This window comes from Protopterus annectens, chromosome 8.part1 (assembly GCF_019279795.1).
Source record: "Protopterus annectens isolate FY-2018-M chromosome 8.part1, PAN1.0, whole genome shotgun sequence".
Classification (NCBI taxonomy): Eukaryota; Metazoa; Chordata; order Ceratodontiformes; family Protopteridae; genus Protopterus; species Protopterus annectens.
Window position 1 is genome coordinate 135,724,663 of NC_056742.1, and position 16,602 is coordinate 135,741,264.

The window sequence follows — 16,602 nt, forward strand, 5'->3', positions numbered from 1 at the left end:
TTCCTCTCACCGCTACATCATATGGAAACACTCTCCCCTCTTGCAGCTAACCTCTCTGAAAAAAAAAACTTCTCTTACAATCTTAACCACTCTCAGTTGGTCCTACACTCAACTCCAAAAAAATAATCTCTTTTCAATTGAACACACCTGCTCTGCCAATACACCATCATTTTGGCAATCTGTCCTTCTTTAAATTAAAGAAATCAATTCATACCAAATTTAAGATGCCATTTGAAAGCATACCTGTTTACATAGTTGCAATGCACTTGTCCCAACATGGACCACATCACTCAACATACTATCCACACCACCACCTCTTCATTTCTCTGTCCTTCTCCTTTTTTTAAATGGCAGCTTACTTTATTATCTCTGCACTTTCTGTATACATACACCTTCAAAAAAAGCTCTTTAACACTCTCTATGTATACTACTAATTAACTTAAAAATACCTTACTTTTCCCATTTCATATATTTCTTTCATCACTTGACAAAGTAAATATTCTGACTTTGAAAGGCCATTATTAATTGTACACTAGCTTGCTTGTTTTCTCAGTATTTGTATTATTTATTTTATATTTATTTTGTTTTAAAATGTGAAAAGCCTTTTCTTCACCTAGGCTGTGCATGCAATTGATAAACTTTGATCAGTGCACTATCCCAGTAAATAAATATGAATAAAAATTCTCAAACCTCTTATCTTAACTTCTTTGGATAGCACACCTTAATAAGAGATTTTTTCTCCTCAGTTCCTCTAGTCAGCTCTATCCCCTGCTTTGCAACACTTTCAGGCTGTAATGTATACCAAGCAACTTCTTTCCTTCCTAACTTGCTCTGTTCTTCCAGGCCATTCTACCAGAGCACATATACTTACCCTTTTTCCCCAAAGTAAATTTCTGCTTCACTATCTGAAATTTCACTTAAGTAATGTTTTTCTTTCAGGTCTGCCCATCACATTTTCTTTCATTTCTGTGCTGGTAATGGTTTTGTGCTTAGCTCAGTTTGTGCCATTGTGTTCTCTTCAGAACCAACACTGACACCTTTGACTACTGTAATATGTTTTGATACGTTCTTGTTTCAGAATTCTGCTAAACCATGGAGTTATTTTTATCATTTAGACAAGCCCATATAGTACTTCCCTTAACTTCCAGTCAACTAATTTTCTTTTGTTTCTATCTGGTACTTACAACTCATTTACCTTTGTTTTGATCTGGTACTATTTTTTTTGCTGCAAATCATTTAAAGCTTTTTCTTCTTCCCACAACTTCTACAGGGATGTAAACTGGTAAATATACAGGTTAGTTCAGGTACTACTGCTACAAAATGCACTTCTTCTAAGATGGTCTAAAACTATAGATGTAAAGTTTTTTTCTTCATAAATACAAATTACTTCTGCTTGTTATTACGTTTACTTGTACACATGTGGGCATAAAAGTAACTATACTGTTTGAAGTTCCTTGCCCTCAAAAAATTTGTTTATTTCACTAATTTAGTCATTGCACAGTAACCAAATGGTGATACTATAGGTTTAACATTTTTTTTAGTACATTTATCATATTCCAGGAGTATTTCATAGCATGCATTTCAGACATCTGAACATTCTTAGCATTAGCACTGCTCCCTTTACTGATGCGAATGCTGGCTAAATATCATTTTTTCCTACAACTGCAACATCGTAGCTCAGTACTAGGTATCAAGACCTTGTGTTTCACATGCAGTGCTGGCTTGTTAAATAGTGGTTTAGGTTTGTGTTCACATATTTCAGTTTTAAAGCATCACTTGATAAAACACATTTAATTGCATGAATAAGTTTACCTAGACTTTTGGGACAATTCTGATATACCCACCTTCTCATATGAGCAAGTAACTCTCTTAAACATATTGACAGTTAAGATCATTTCTGCTTTACTGTTTACTATCAGGTTCTAGTCATAGCTTAACAATATATTTAAGATCATCCTCCCATCTTACAGGCATTAAAAGTCCAACTGTGAAATTGAACAAGTTGCATTTCAGGAGTTACACCTAGGTGTTACCACAGCCTGAGTAATCTGTACTGTTCATTTCCATTATACCTTTAAAGGTCCAAGTCAGTAGCAAATACAGGAGTTTTGTCCATTCAGTTTTGCTGTAGTTCTCTTTTAGAGTATGGTGTTCATAAGTAACCAAGTGTGACACTATATCATCTTAATTGGACAGCTTCTTTAAAGATGGTGTAATACACTTATAACCAAGTTAATGTTCTTATACTAATAACCACGTTAATATTCTCCTTTAATATCACTAATTGCTGGTCTGTATATATCCCTCTTTGGTCAGGGTTTTAATCTGTTTTGCCATGGTTTACTTTTGTTTTACAAACACCTTAGTAGAATACAGACACACTTCTTATATTTGGCAACTGCAAATGTAACACAACTCCCTTCATGTTTCTGCAGACCATTAACTATCTTAAATATAATAGGTGCACAGAATGTCTCAGGACAGAAAAAACAGCATTAGCAAACTAAGTTTCAAGTCTCTTAGCCTAGGTTGTACTGTAAAGAGAAAATTCATTCATTTTAAATGTGTTAGAAAACAGTCACTTTATTTTGTTTTAGGTTTGAAGCACACTCCTCCTTGTTGGAGGTTATTAGCAAAAGGACCAAATCACACACTAACAGCATGAGTTAAAAATACAACTAAATTACTCCCAGTATCACTGCATTTGCCCACAGTCTCTACCAGATAAGGTATTTTGATGAAAGTAGACATTAGTCACTGAAAGTACAGCTTTTATTCAACTCACAAGTTGTTTTATCCATGACTGAAAGGTATATGTTGAAAACAATATATTCAACCTCAACAACTGAAAATGTCCATGTAGATATTTCTCCACATGTAGTTCAGACACTTGCACATTCCTAGCATTAATACAACTGTTAAAAAAGTCATCTAACTGGTATTTCTTGCAACAAGCAAAAGTCCAAGTTTAAAGCCAACTTCTGGTCCACATATGACAGTGCTAGGCATAAATGGTCTTGAATTAACCAAATAGTAATCAGCAGCTAAACAATAAAAATGCTACTGAATATTGCTGTGTGCCAATCACTGTCCCTCAAGGTTTTAAAATAAAAATATACTCTAATAACCACTACCAGATAAGCAAAAACATTCTCACCTGTGAAAACTTCTTTGAGCTACAACCTCAGCATGGCTATCATTCAGGATGTTCCCTATACAATAAAATAAATAAATAAAAGTTAGATAAAACATTAACTAACCCCAGTTTTGGCATGTAGGTGTTCCATTCTGAGAATATACAAAATGTTAATTAACTTACTGCTTTATGTTTGAAATAACAGTGCACAAGATAAAACCCAAAGCAGACCTTCCACAAACAATGACCAGAAGGCAGCATGTCCATATTTTACCTTTCATATGCAATTATTCATCAGAAGGAACAATTTAAAAAGCAAGCTGCTGCTTTCAGTATTACGAATTTTCGATGGGGGAAGAGCTGTAGGTCTCAAGTTAAGTTGTACTCCCCCTTAAAATGCTGAACCCTCCTAGTCTGAAAGCCTTGACATATATCTTGTGTCAATTTGATTCCTCTAAATCAAAAATTTAGTGATGAAAAAAAATGTTACACTTCAACGCAGTACCACTATGTGAATAACTTTTCCTGGATACTGAATGGGACTTGTAATTTATTTTTCCCAAGATGCTGGATGCTGATTTTATAGGATCATTGCTAAAAAAATTAATTCAACCAGCTGGTTACAAGTCCTAACAGAGGGAACAAAATTTTAGACCACAGTTATCCCTTCTTACAAGCTGAAACTGTAGATTAAATACATTGAACCCTTGCATACATTTGACCATTACTGCCAAATTTGAAAACTAAGTTGTTAAGCAACATTTAAGCTGCACTTGGCTCCAAAAATAAATTATCACTTAAGACATAGGCACACAAACATTAATAGAGAAGAAAACAAACCATAACAACATTTTTCCATTTACACACTTCACATATTACAAGTTTTCTTTTACAACTGTCTTTCAGTTCAACATTACATAAAATGGTTCAATTCCTGCCTTTCCTTAAATCTCACTTGCTTTCCTGAACATTATTCAGCATATATTGTTCTCATGAATTCTGTTTATTTCTATGTAATGTGCTCCTCCCCTTTTCTAAATATCCCTCTTCCAGTTCTTTCACATCTTTTATAACATTCAGTACTGCATACAGAGTTGGTTAAGATTTTAATTACATTTTTTTAGTAATTTCTTTTTTGGCAGCCAACAGAATTATTCTAAATAAGGCCTTACTATGTCTAGGCAATTCAGATCCTTTGTCCTAGCTCAAAGGAAATATTCAGCATTCAGTGATGCATATTCCAAGATCAGGGCCTATACTTAACATGTTGCTTTATTTCTATCCACGAAGCATAAAGAAAACCTTTATACTAAAACTCAGAAAGTGTCTTGAACATTGTTAAATTAATAGCACTTCTTACTTTTTGACAAGGAGCTCCTTCAATTTGGATCTGACACTTAGTAATTTTACCAGTAAATTCTTTATTCTAGTAAGTAATACATGATCAAGAAAATCAAAACCCAACACTGCAGCAAACACTTCTTCACTTTGTCAATTATAAACCAGTATCAAATCTGTCCTTAATAACCTTTAGGCTATAGAATAAAGATATACATTTTCACATCTCTTTTCACAGGGTAAGAATTCACAGCAAACTGCTTGTTTACTGAATGTTTTTTGAATACGCTCAAGTTTCTTAATCTGTGAAATTCCTAAAACACAAAAAGGACCTCCATATTCTATTACTGGATGAATGCAACCTAAGAATAACTTAATCACAACAGTTCCGTCCCTTGTGGAAAGCTACAGAGTACATTCTTTAATAAACCATAACATTTTCTAGCAACATTGTTAACATGAGGATCAAAAGACAAGGAAGAATCTACTATAACACCTAAGTTCTTAACTTGATTAAATGTGGCTCAGATAAATTAATCAAGGAATAAGGTAACAATAACTGGTGACCCAAAAGTGAATTACTGAACATTTGTTATTATTAAATTTCATAACCTTTAGTTGTATCCAGTCAGTCTATCAAGGTAATTTTGAAAATAATGATGATCTCCTAAGTTAGTAACAATGCCACCAATTAAATCACCAGCAAATTTAATTGGCCATATTTGATCTGAAATGGGACTGTCACTCATCAATAACCCAAACAGCAGCTGTACAAATAACAATCCCTGGAGTATCCCACCCCAATGGTCACATGTCTTGAGTTATGTATTCCTAATTATAACTGCTCTTTCTTCCTAACAGCCAGTTTATTACCCATCAACATTTATATCTGATCTACTCAAAATGCAGCACAGAATCAAAGGCCTTGGCCAGATCTAAATAAACCACATCAATAGGCGGGCCCCTATCCAAATAATTCACCACATAATCATACATGTTAACCAGGTTAAATAAACAAGATCTACCAATTATACATCCATGATGAAAGAGTTCATTATTAAGACTAAACATGCATTTAAAAGATAGATCCAATGACTGCCCAAAACACTTCCCCCAAAAAGTCAGGCTAACAAACCCATCATCATTAACAGTGTAACCAAAATTATTTTTATGGATTAGAATAGTAGCAGTTTCTTTCTATAAGACTGGAACAAAACCTTCAACTATAGTTTCTTTTTTTTAAATAAGTAGGCTACATAAGAGTACAAGTTTCCAGTTATCCTTCACAAAACATAACCATACAGATCTGTCTCAGCAGAAAAAATAATTTTAATGTCTGCCAAAGCTAATTTTATATGGTCATCTTGTAAAGGTGGTAAATCCCTCGTTCCTTTTGGTAAGTTGTAAATTATTGTATTAATATCAGAAGAAATATTAAAAAAAAACTTTGACAAAAAAATTTACTCAGTATTCTGGTTCACTAGCCTTTGATCATCACGTGCTTACAGTGGTGAGGAAATCATTCTATGTTGCGCAACTTATAAACAAAGGTATGGCATATAAGTCCAAGGAAGTCATTGTTCCACTGTACACAGCATTCATCAGACCTATCAGTGAGTACAATGCACCCTTTGATATGCACCTAACCAGGCATATCCAACAACTGGAACATCCACAGAGGTTCCTCACTAAAAGAATACAGGACGCAAGTAATATGTACTATGCAGACCGCTTCAAGGCCCTATCCCTTTATTTTGTCTCTTACAGGCTCTTGAGGGGAGATCTATGCCTGGCATACAGGGCATTGTCAGACTCCACTCTGATGGACCTTCTGCATATCCACAAAACAAACAGTAGCAGAATTACCCATTTTAAACCTTGCCTGTGATATAAATAGGACCTGCTGGAGAGATAGGTATGTATCCTAGAGACAACCCCATCTACGAAACACGGCTCCCCATCCATGTTAAGCATAGTTCCTTCCTAACCCAATTCAAGTGCAAATTGGACAACTGGATGGGAAACTGGAAATTCATTCCTGGTTTGGCACCTATGTCTCTAATGAAAACAGGTAACCTGTAAATGGTTCATCTCCCAGGCCCATGCTTACCCTTATCAAGGGTATCAGAACTTGTCAGAGATTCGGGATGCATGGCTAGGCTTAAAAAGGCCCTTGTGGTCATTAGCCTAGTAAACACCTATGAACCTGGATCCATCTCTTACTGTTAATCCTGGCAAGTCATCAAGACCAGAATTATGCAAATGTTTCAACAGACTCTTCTTGTCATCTTTTAAATTTGTGGCCAAATTTATTTCATAAGCAGCTCTAGATTCTCTAATTAACCTTAAAATATTTCATGTATTTATTATAAATTCTCTTATTTTCCACTGTAAGGTATGCCATGCAGGGTCTGAACAATTTTTTTCTTTTTACATTTCACCCCGTCAAGCTTTTTATTCCACCAAGGAGAACCAACACCCCTTCTTCCAGAGAACAAACCAGCTGGAACAAATCAAACTATTAATAAAACTATAAAAAGCCCCCAGCTATCCTGTATTGTTAAATTCCCATTTCCATGATAAAATGTCAGCATTAATAGCTATAAAATTTGATCGATAAACATTTTTTTAGTTAACTCCCTTTCCTTAACGTCAATAAGTATAAATTCAACAATCTCAAAGACAACACACAGATGGTCCAATCACACAATTTTGTCTCAGTCCAACACCAGTTGGTATGATTTTTTTAGAAAGCCAAGCTACATCCAATACATCACTTCCCCTTTTGTTTTGGGTTGTTATCTGAGTACAACCACTTGTTATATTCTCACTTATGATTCTTTTATCAGTTTACCTGAAAATGATAGAATTGACCAATCAATACAAGGAACATTTAAAACACTTGTGATTATATAAAAATTGTTTTTAAAACATTTGATTATTTGATGGCTTAAAATAATATTTGGTTCAATGAGTAAATCTGGAGAATGATATAAACAGACACATTCTTACATACACCTTTGTTAGTTAGTTCTACAGTCCAACTCTGTAGTTTTATCACTTAGAGTTAGTGTAGATGTATATTTGTTGAAGAAGTAAATAGATACTCCACACAATACCCTCCCAGGGACTATATGTATGATAGCCATGAAAGTCAGGAACAGATAATGGTTTTACTACTGTTAATAAGGCAAGTTTCTGTTAAAAGTAACATATCAAAATAGTTATTTTCAATACAAGCTTCCAGATCAGCTTTTTTATTGTTAATATTTCATACATTGGTCAACAAATATTTTAAAAAAGGTCTTTTTACAATTACAGTTGATTACATGTTCTACCATAAAAAAGATTCAGCAGCTTAGTCAAGTAGGTAAGCAGCACAAACTTACCCACATGGCTCAAATGCAGCTAGAGATTCTCTTCTGATGGATTTAGTAAAGGACCTTGCCTTTAAACTACAATAAACCATTGAAGCTAAAGACAGGAAAACATATCAATAGAAAACAATTCAAACCCATATTTTTTTTACATCAATTACCTGTCCCATTGTTTTATGAAATGTTATTTCACATGTCCTTGTAACATCATTATAACCTCCCAGCTGGCCAGTACATTCTTTCCCTTATATCACCCATTTTATAACCACTCAGGCAAGAAAACTATGTTATCATCTTTGAATCCTTGGAAACATATTATTCATACCACTTAATGGGGAATTTCCTATAATTAATATTTGTTTCGATCTTTTTATTGGGAGTGCTGTTATGGGAATTTCAACAGGGCTCACTATGACTCTGCCTAACAGTACTTTCATTAAGTTTAGGAACTGCCTCTACGGGCTCTCCTAAATTTCATTCTTGTAGGAACCCAATATTCTTCATCATTATGAATGTCATCTACTTCATTCCACAGGCACTTATTGTAAAACCCTACACCATTAGCTCTTACAGAAGAATTAGTATCTTTATTTAAGTGGATATTTCAGCAATCATGTTCTGAGTCATATCTAGTGATGTCAACTTACTTTTTTCAGTAGGTGGGATTTAGAATTAGTTTCCTCCAAGGCACTCACGTCCCTTTGAATTACAACAATTTGCTAAATGATTATATCAACTAAATGTTAAGTCATTACCTAAAAGCTCAATTGATTTGGGTAGGCATACAACAACATGAATTAAAAGTCTGAGTGGCGTTATTTCTTTATAATCTTTATAACTGGAAAAATGTTCTTATATTGTGTCTTAACATGCTCTACCCCCTAAAGCCCTTGCTGACACAAACACTTATTACTGTTAAGAAATCAGCAGAACTTACACCATACATGTTACATAAAACACAATTAAATAACTTCTAGAAATTACATAATTGAAGCAGACCTCATCAATCTGATCCATTTAACTAATTTGAAAGTACAATAACTATTAAACACAAAAAAATTAAAATGTTTGCTCTTAACAACATAAATAATATAAAAAATATATAGTATTAAAAATCACCTCAGCTGAAATTGAGAAGAACAAACATCATCCCACAAGGAGACACTTCTTTACTTACATTTATTTGCTCCCTCAATTTTATGACAGTATATTGTAAGAGAATTTTTTTACTCTGTCAACATATTACAATCCTCAAAAACATGTTCCCAGTTAGCCAAACCTCTCAGAATTTGATGTCTACCTGAAGAAAAAAAATCTGAAGTCTTCTTGAGGTATAAAAAACTATGCAAAAAATTCAAAGCAAAAATCTTATGCCTTCTGGACTTTGTTGCATACTTGGAAACCATGAATATGCCCTTCCCACTGTTCTCTTGTAAATTGTTTTTCCAGTCTCTCTCTCCCCAGTCTTTTCTAATCTCTTGTGATTGATTCTTATAATTATCATGCAATATTTGATATGTCCTACTAGTTATCCCATTTTAACAATTTTTAACAGCAATGTTTGTTCTAGATTCAACTAAACTCTACCAGAGCAGTTCTTTCACTTCAGACTCACCTATCCCTTTTCTCTTTGCCTATAATCTGATATCAGTCCCAATAGGGAAAGCAGTCTCTGACTTGCAGTCCAAACTTTTTCTTGGTCTCATCCCACTCCATTCCATTTCATTTTCTAGTTACGTGCTCTCAACATTTCAGTTCATTTGCCAGTTTTTTCCAGTAAATTCTAGCCCCCTCTTGTCTATTTTCTTTACCCCTACTTTCAGTCATGTCTATTGGCAAAATCTTTCTCCACTTCTGTGCTGGCTTAGTTCTTAGAAAACCTTCTGCAACTTTACAAATATAATATGCTGCATGGTGGTTATTATACTTCTTAAAGATGTGCATCAAGATCCACAGGCAACAGCGGTATTTTCTTACATTCTGCATTCCTCTGGATCAGCACCATTTTATTAATGTTGTCAAAAGTATGTCTTTCCTCTACAAAAACACATTGATCTATAACTCTCAAGTTTGGCAACACTGTTGCCATTCTTTCTGCTAGTATAGACAAACACTTTATAATAAAAAAAAATGTTTCAGCTTTTCCTGGTTAGGGGTCGCCACAGCGGAACTCCGGTCCGCTAATGATTGGCAGTGGATTTTACGGTGCTGAGTTGCCAGCCCAACGCCCAACCCTCAAAGAGTGCACACCCATTCACACACGCACCTACCTGCATGTCTTTAATGTCACTCGACTGCAGGGAGGACATGTGGACTCCACACAAAAGGCGTTCCTGCCGAGAATCGAATGGGAGAACCTCTTGCTGTAAGGCGACAACACTAACCGCTGCACCACCACAATCATGTTTTAAAATTGAAATTGGTTGATATGAGGATGGGTCTGATGGAGCTTTATCCTCTTTGGGTAATACAACCACCACAGCTTTTATCCAAGATGCTGGTGCCACCCCTCCTTTTAAAATACTATTAAACAAAATCTTCCAGATCTTTATCACTTTCTTCTCTCTTAACTTCAACAGAAACACCATCTGCTCCTGGAGAATTTACTTCTGTTATACACTGCAGTTTTTATCTCATCTCCTCCTATGTTAAATTAGTTGTTCAGCCTCACCTTCCTCTAATCTTGGCATAATTAATTCTTACATAAATATTTCCATTTGTGCTCTTTCTTGGTTTCCACATTCCTCTGCTTTAAACAGAATTTCATAAAGTTCCTGAAATATCTCTAATACTTCTATAGGATTTCTGATTAATTTTCTTGTCACAGGCTTCCTAAGTTTGGTGACAACCCTTTCTAGTTTCGGTTGCCTAAGTCATTGTGCTAAAAGCTTTTGTGCTATGGAAATGTTACCAAAAAACAGCTGCTTAACAGCAATCCTTCTAAACTCATGCATATTATCCAAATATCTATTTTCTCTTTAGCAATCTGTAGCTGCACATCTTGTTCTGTGAGCTCTTCCACTTATTCTGCAAAACTTTAATCTTTGTCAGACCCTAAATAATTCTTATTACTTCTTAGTCATATCACACTTTTATTTCTACCCTATTTTAAACTCCATTTTCATTTTATCCCACTCACTAGCTATCACTTCTGAAGAAATGTCTATTTTACTTAATAACTCTCAAATACTGACTACCCATTCCTTTAATTCCTATCTGTTTAGCAGGAAGGTGGGAAAGTGCCCATGTTTCATTTTAAAAATGTTGGGTAATGAAGTTATCTTTGTTTTTATCTGTGCATAATCTGAAATAGATATCAGATGCATGTTGAAGCTTTCAGTTAAATACAAATGTTTCTGTGAAATATAAATTCCATCCAGTTGAGCCCTGTTATTGTACATCGAGGAATAATATTTTGTCCAGAGTTCCTGCTACTGAATTCACATCTTCCGTACCAAATATTTTCAGAAATTTCTTAAGAACTCTATCTTTTGTCATAAATTCCCTTCCAGGTTCCCCAGTACATCACCACTATTTTACATCAAGTTCCAGTCACTGCCTATAAATAATAAAACCTGCTGAAAGGTGATCATTTCTTCTATTTTTTTAAGCTCCACAAAAGCAGGTTTTGGTAGAATATAAAAAAAATTCCAGCATAATCCTCCTCCTTTGTCCACAGCCCTTACTACTACAGATCTACCATTATTGTCTTTTTTTCCTCCTCTATCACTATTGAAGCCTCTCTAATAATCATTATTATTAGTCCCCTTTTCCTTTGTCCCTGATATTGTGCCAAATATCTATCCTGAAAACAACACATAAAAAGAAGTTGTGTCTTACCATAACGTTCCGTCTGAGTTGTTGATCTTATTCCAGTCATCACTGATGGGTTTGGTTCCAAGCCCTTGGAACCGAGTCGGCCTAATACCAAGCTCGCGTACACCAAAAACCCTTGAGCTAAGCTGCTACCCACAATGCCCTTCTCCCAGTTACCTCAGATCGAGTTTGCATGCAACATATAGAAGAAACAGAAAACAGAGGCCATTTCTCCGCAGAATCCCTGAAACACCACAAGGACCCAGGAGATCCACCAGGAACCTTTCGTGGGGAACGGTGGGAGGGTGTGATGACTGGAAGAAGATCAACAACTTAGATGGAACATTATGGTAAGACATAACTTCTTTATCTGAAGTTGTTAATCTTCTTCCTAGTCATCAATGATGGGACAGAATCCCAAGCTACTTGGAGAACCTGGGTGGCCCCTATGGAAGAACATTCCTGAGAAACATAGAGCAGAAGGCCACTCTTCCCCTGGAGACCAAATCCAATTTGTAATGCTTGACAAAAGTATGGGGTTTAGCCCAAATGGCTGCTGCACAAATATCATCCATGGAAGCCCTGGAGTGAAAGGCAACCGAAGTTGCAATGGCCCTAGTTGAATGAGCTTTGATTTGAACTGGTTTAGATTTATTCCCTAGGGAGTATGAAAAGGCAATACAATCTCTGAGCCATTTTGATAAAGTAACTTTTGATACAGCACATCCCATTCTTGGACCAGAAAAGGAAATGAAAAGTTGGTCCGACTTGTGGAAGGACTTAGTCCTGTCCAGGTAGAAGCGTAGTTGTCTATGTACAGCCAATGAATGTAGACAGTATTTTCTCTTGTTGAAATAATTTGGAAAAAACACAGGGAGCTCAATGGACTGGTTAACAGAGAAGCTGGACACCACTTTGGGGAGAAAGGATGGGTTAGTACGAAGGGATACTCTGTCCTTATGGAAGATTAGATACGGGCTCTTAATACATAAGGCTTGTAACTCAGATATCCGTCTGACTGATGTGACCGCTACCAGAAGCAATGATTTCCATGACAGAAATTTAAGATCACATGTCAACGCAGGCTCAAAGGGGGGTAGAGAGAGAGACTGTAGAACCAGAGAAAGATTCCATGTCTCCACAGGTTGCCTGATAGGAGGTCTGCTATGGAAAACTCCCTTGAGAAAGGTCTTGCAAAGGCAGTTGGAGATAAGGGGAACACCATCAGAGCCGTTATGGAAATTGGAAATAGCTGAAGTTGATGCCCCATTGTCAAACAACTCAGAAAGATACTGAAGTATAGCAGCTGTAGGAGTTTAAAATAAATCAAGCTTCTGATTATTAGACCAGATAGCAAATCTTTTCCATTTGTCTCTGTAGAGTTTTCTGGTGAATGGTTTATGGGAGGCCAGAATAATATCGCAGACAGGTGAGGAGAGAGTTTCCTGCCTGGCAACTAATGGAAGTGGAGAAACCAAGCTGTCAGCTTGAGAATGGATAGATTTGGGGGAGTCAGCCCTTGTGGGTGAGATATTAGGTCCTGACGAGTGTCCAGGATCCAAGGAGGTTGTAACAGGTGAGACCGGAGGAAGGGAAACCACACTTGCAGAGGCCAGAAGGGGGCAATGAGGATTTTTTCAAGCTGACAAACCACTTGGTTTGAACAGCAGGGTATCCCTAAAACCTTTCTTGAGAGCCAGAGCCCTAAAGCATTAGATGTTGTAGATGTATATTTATACAGCTCTTACTGTATATATTTATTATGTATGTTCTATTTATATCCATGTTGCTCCTATACTTTTAGCTCTACATGAGTTTTAACAATGATTTCAGACAGTTATATTGCGTATTACTGTTTTACTCTATTATTGTTAATACTGCTTTAACTAATTGCAAATTTTCTGATTGGTTAGTTTGTATTTGGGAGGCTTTTTAAGTGCAACTTTGCTTATGGAGTTTATTAGTCTGATGAAGCGGAGTGTATCCGTGAAAGCGCTTACTAGTACATATATTTTGTTTTTACATTAAAGGAATCTGCTGTGTGTAACCAACGCATTTTTCTTTCTTTACTTGGACTTACTTTACACGTTGGTTGCTTTAATCGGTGGTGAGGGATATTTTTCTTTGTATTGGCAATGAGGATTACTTTGCATCTCAACCGGATTGCTTTTCTTAGAAACAGGGGTATCAAAGGTTGTGGAGGATAAGCATAGAGGAGACCAGCAGGCCAATTGTGAGTTAAAGCTCCTCTTGGTGACTCCCCGTCTGGGGTCTGGGGGAAAGAGGGCAAAGTAGCTTCTGCATTTTTTGTTTGAAGGGGTAGCGAAAAGATTGCAGCAAGGCTGGCCACAGCAGCTGAAGATTTCTGCCATTACGTTTGGGTTGAGAGACTACTTGTGTGGAAGGAGGACGCATCTGCTCAGCCTGTCCACAATCACGGTGGAGCTCCCTGGGATATGCTTTGCAATTAAAAAGCTGTTGGAAGCTATCGCCCAATGCCAAATTCTCATGGCCTCGCGACATAGGGGGTAGGATTTGGTTCCTCTCTGTTTATGTACCAGAACACGGACATATTGTCCGACTGGACTGCAATCATTCCTGATGGAAGGAGTGGATGAAGTGCCTGCAATGCTAACAGCACCGCTCTTAACTCCAGGACATTGATATGCAAGTTGACCTCTAAGCTGGACCACGCGCCTTGGACTGTCTTTCCCTGGAAGTGACCCCCCCACTCTATCAGGGAAGCATCCGTGGTCACCGTGGCACTGGGTTGGGGAGTCTGGAAGGGGTGGCACCAAAGATCTTCATCTGTTGTCATCCACCAGAGGAGATCTTGTTTGCAGGAACTGTTGATGAGGATCTGTGAGTTCAGAGGATGGAGACTGGATATCCATTGGGACAAAAGGAGCCATTGTAGTAGTCTCATATGCACTCTTGCTAGGGGAACAATTGGGATGGCTGCCGCCATAGACCCCACAGCCTGTAGAACTTCCCTTGCAGACACCTTCCTTCGACAGAGTATCACTTGTACTTGTAAACTTAATCTCTGAAGTCTGTGAGGAGGAAGAGAGACTTGGCTTGTGAATACTGCTCCTATAAATTCCAATTGTTGGGTGGGATGAAGGTTGGATTTTTCCCAGTGTATTGTGATGCCTAGGAACTACACCAGTTCTAGAGTGTAACAGAGGGCCCTGACCAGTAGGCGCTTGGTGAGGGTGGAGAGGAGCCAATCATCTAGATATGGAAACACCTGGAATCCCTGAAGTCTCAGATGAGCTGTCGCCACTGCTAGGCATTTCGTGAACACTCTGGGGGCCGTCGAGAGACCGAATAGCAGGGCTCTGAATTGGTAATGACTAGCTCCCAGCCTGAAACGGAGGAGACTCCTGGAATGCTCGTCCATTTTGATGTGGTAATACTCATCCCGGAGCTCTATCTAGTACATACACACACCCTCCCGAAGAAATGGGAGAATGGATTGCATTGTGACCATGCAGAATTTGGTCTGAACTACTGATTTGTTTAGTTGGCTGAGATCCAAAATCGGTCTCCAGTCCCTGGTCTTTTTTGGCACCAAAAAGAATCTTGAGTAAAAACCGGATTCGGACTGGTTTGGGGGGACTTGTTGGATGACTCATTTTAGACACAGCTTTCTTATTTCTGAAGCTGCCTCTTCCCTTTGACTGGGTGGAACATCGGGAAGGCATTTTAGAGGTCTTGGATAAGAGGTTAGAGGGATGTAATAACCTCTGGAGATTATTCTCTGTACCCACTGATCACTGGTAATAAGAGTGCCAGGCAGCTTGCTGCTGAGAAAAACGAGCCCCGCCTACTTCCAGAGGAAAGCAATCGGGCAGCGCTTCAAGAGGGCTGTTAAGGTCGTCCGGAGAAAGAATCCCTGGAGTCCTGATTTCGGGGACCTCCTCTGCCCCAAAAGGGGGCATCTTCCATTATTGGAACCCCCTCTGCCTCTGGGGGAATCCTCACCACGTACACTATGGAAAGAACCTTGAGATTTTTTGTGCCATATCTTTCCACTCTTCTGGTTCCTGGAGAAAGAGCGCTGAGGTTTGGAAAAATGTAGGCCAATGGCAGACAAGGTTTTTCCATCTTGCTCGCACCTGGCTATTGTGTCCGTCACTTTAGAACCGAATAGAGCGGACGGTTCGATAGGGGCATTCAAAAAGGAAGACTTGAAGGAGTCCGCGAGGTCACAAATGCACATCCAGGCATGGCGTCTCATAACTACACCTGCACCCGCAGCTCTAGCCACCCCTTCGTTTGCGTGGGACAGCAACCTCATGGACAAGTTGGAGACAGACTCTAGGGTAACAAGCTGGGAAGCAATTTTATCATGTGCCCAGTCCGAAACTTGACCCGCAAGGGCTCCAGAGAGTACAGAGATGAGATCTCTTTGGAGCCTCATAAAATGTGCCAAGTAATTCAGAGACCTGACAGCAAAGGTCCCTGAAGCAAAAACTCACTTCCCTTATCTGTCCACTCCCCAGGACTCTCTGTTGGGTGGATGGACAGCAGGACATTCCTCCGCAAGGTCCTTTTTTGTGGAAGTCGCTACCACCATAGCGTCTACTGGTAAGCCTCTACACCAATGGGACTGTTCCTCTGGAGGGGAGAGTATCTTGTCTGGTCTCTGGGGAATGGCCTCAACGGTATCAGGGTTCTTCCACGCCTACTGCACGATGAGCTTGACTAACTCATTGGCTGGGGGGGGGGGTCACCCAAGAGCGGAAGGCCTGCAGGAATATGGATTCCTCCGAGGAAGGATTGGAGGGCTTCCAGTCACCCCTCTGCCTCAACATTTCCAGGGTGTCTCCAAAGGAGACATCATCAGAGGGTGACCGTGGGTACCCTTCCCCATCATTGTAGTCCATATCCTCAGTGAGGGACTCCTCTGGAGAGTCCATGTGTTTCCTC

General features: G+C 38.2%; 1 protein-coding gene across 3 annotated transcripts in view; it reads right to left on the bottom strand.

The window, feature by feature from the left end:
- Positions 1–16,602, bottom strand: part of ADAT1 (adenosine deaminase tRNA specific 1) — a 615,073-nt gene that overhangs the window by 487,518 nt on the left and 110,953 nt on the right. For all 3 annotated transcript variants that reach the window (XM_044081771.1, XM_044081770.1, XM_044081772.1), the window contains exon 4: positions 3,158–3,212. In XM_044081771.1, coding sequence (XP_043937706.1) covers positions 3,158–3,212 — 55 coding nt within the window. The remainder of the gene's footprint in view (positions 1–3,157; positions 3,213–16,602) is intronic.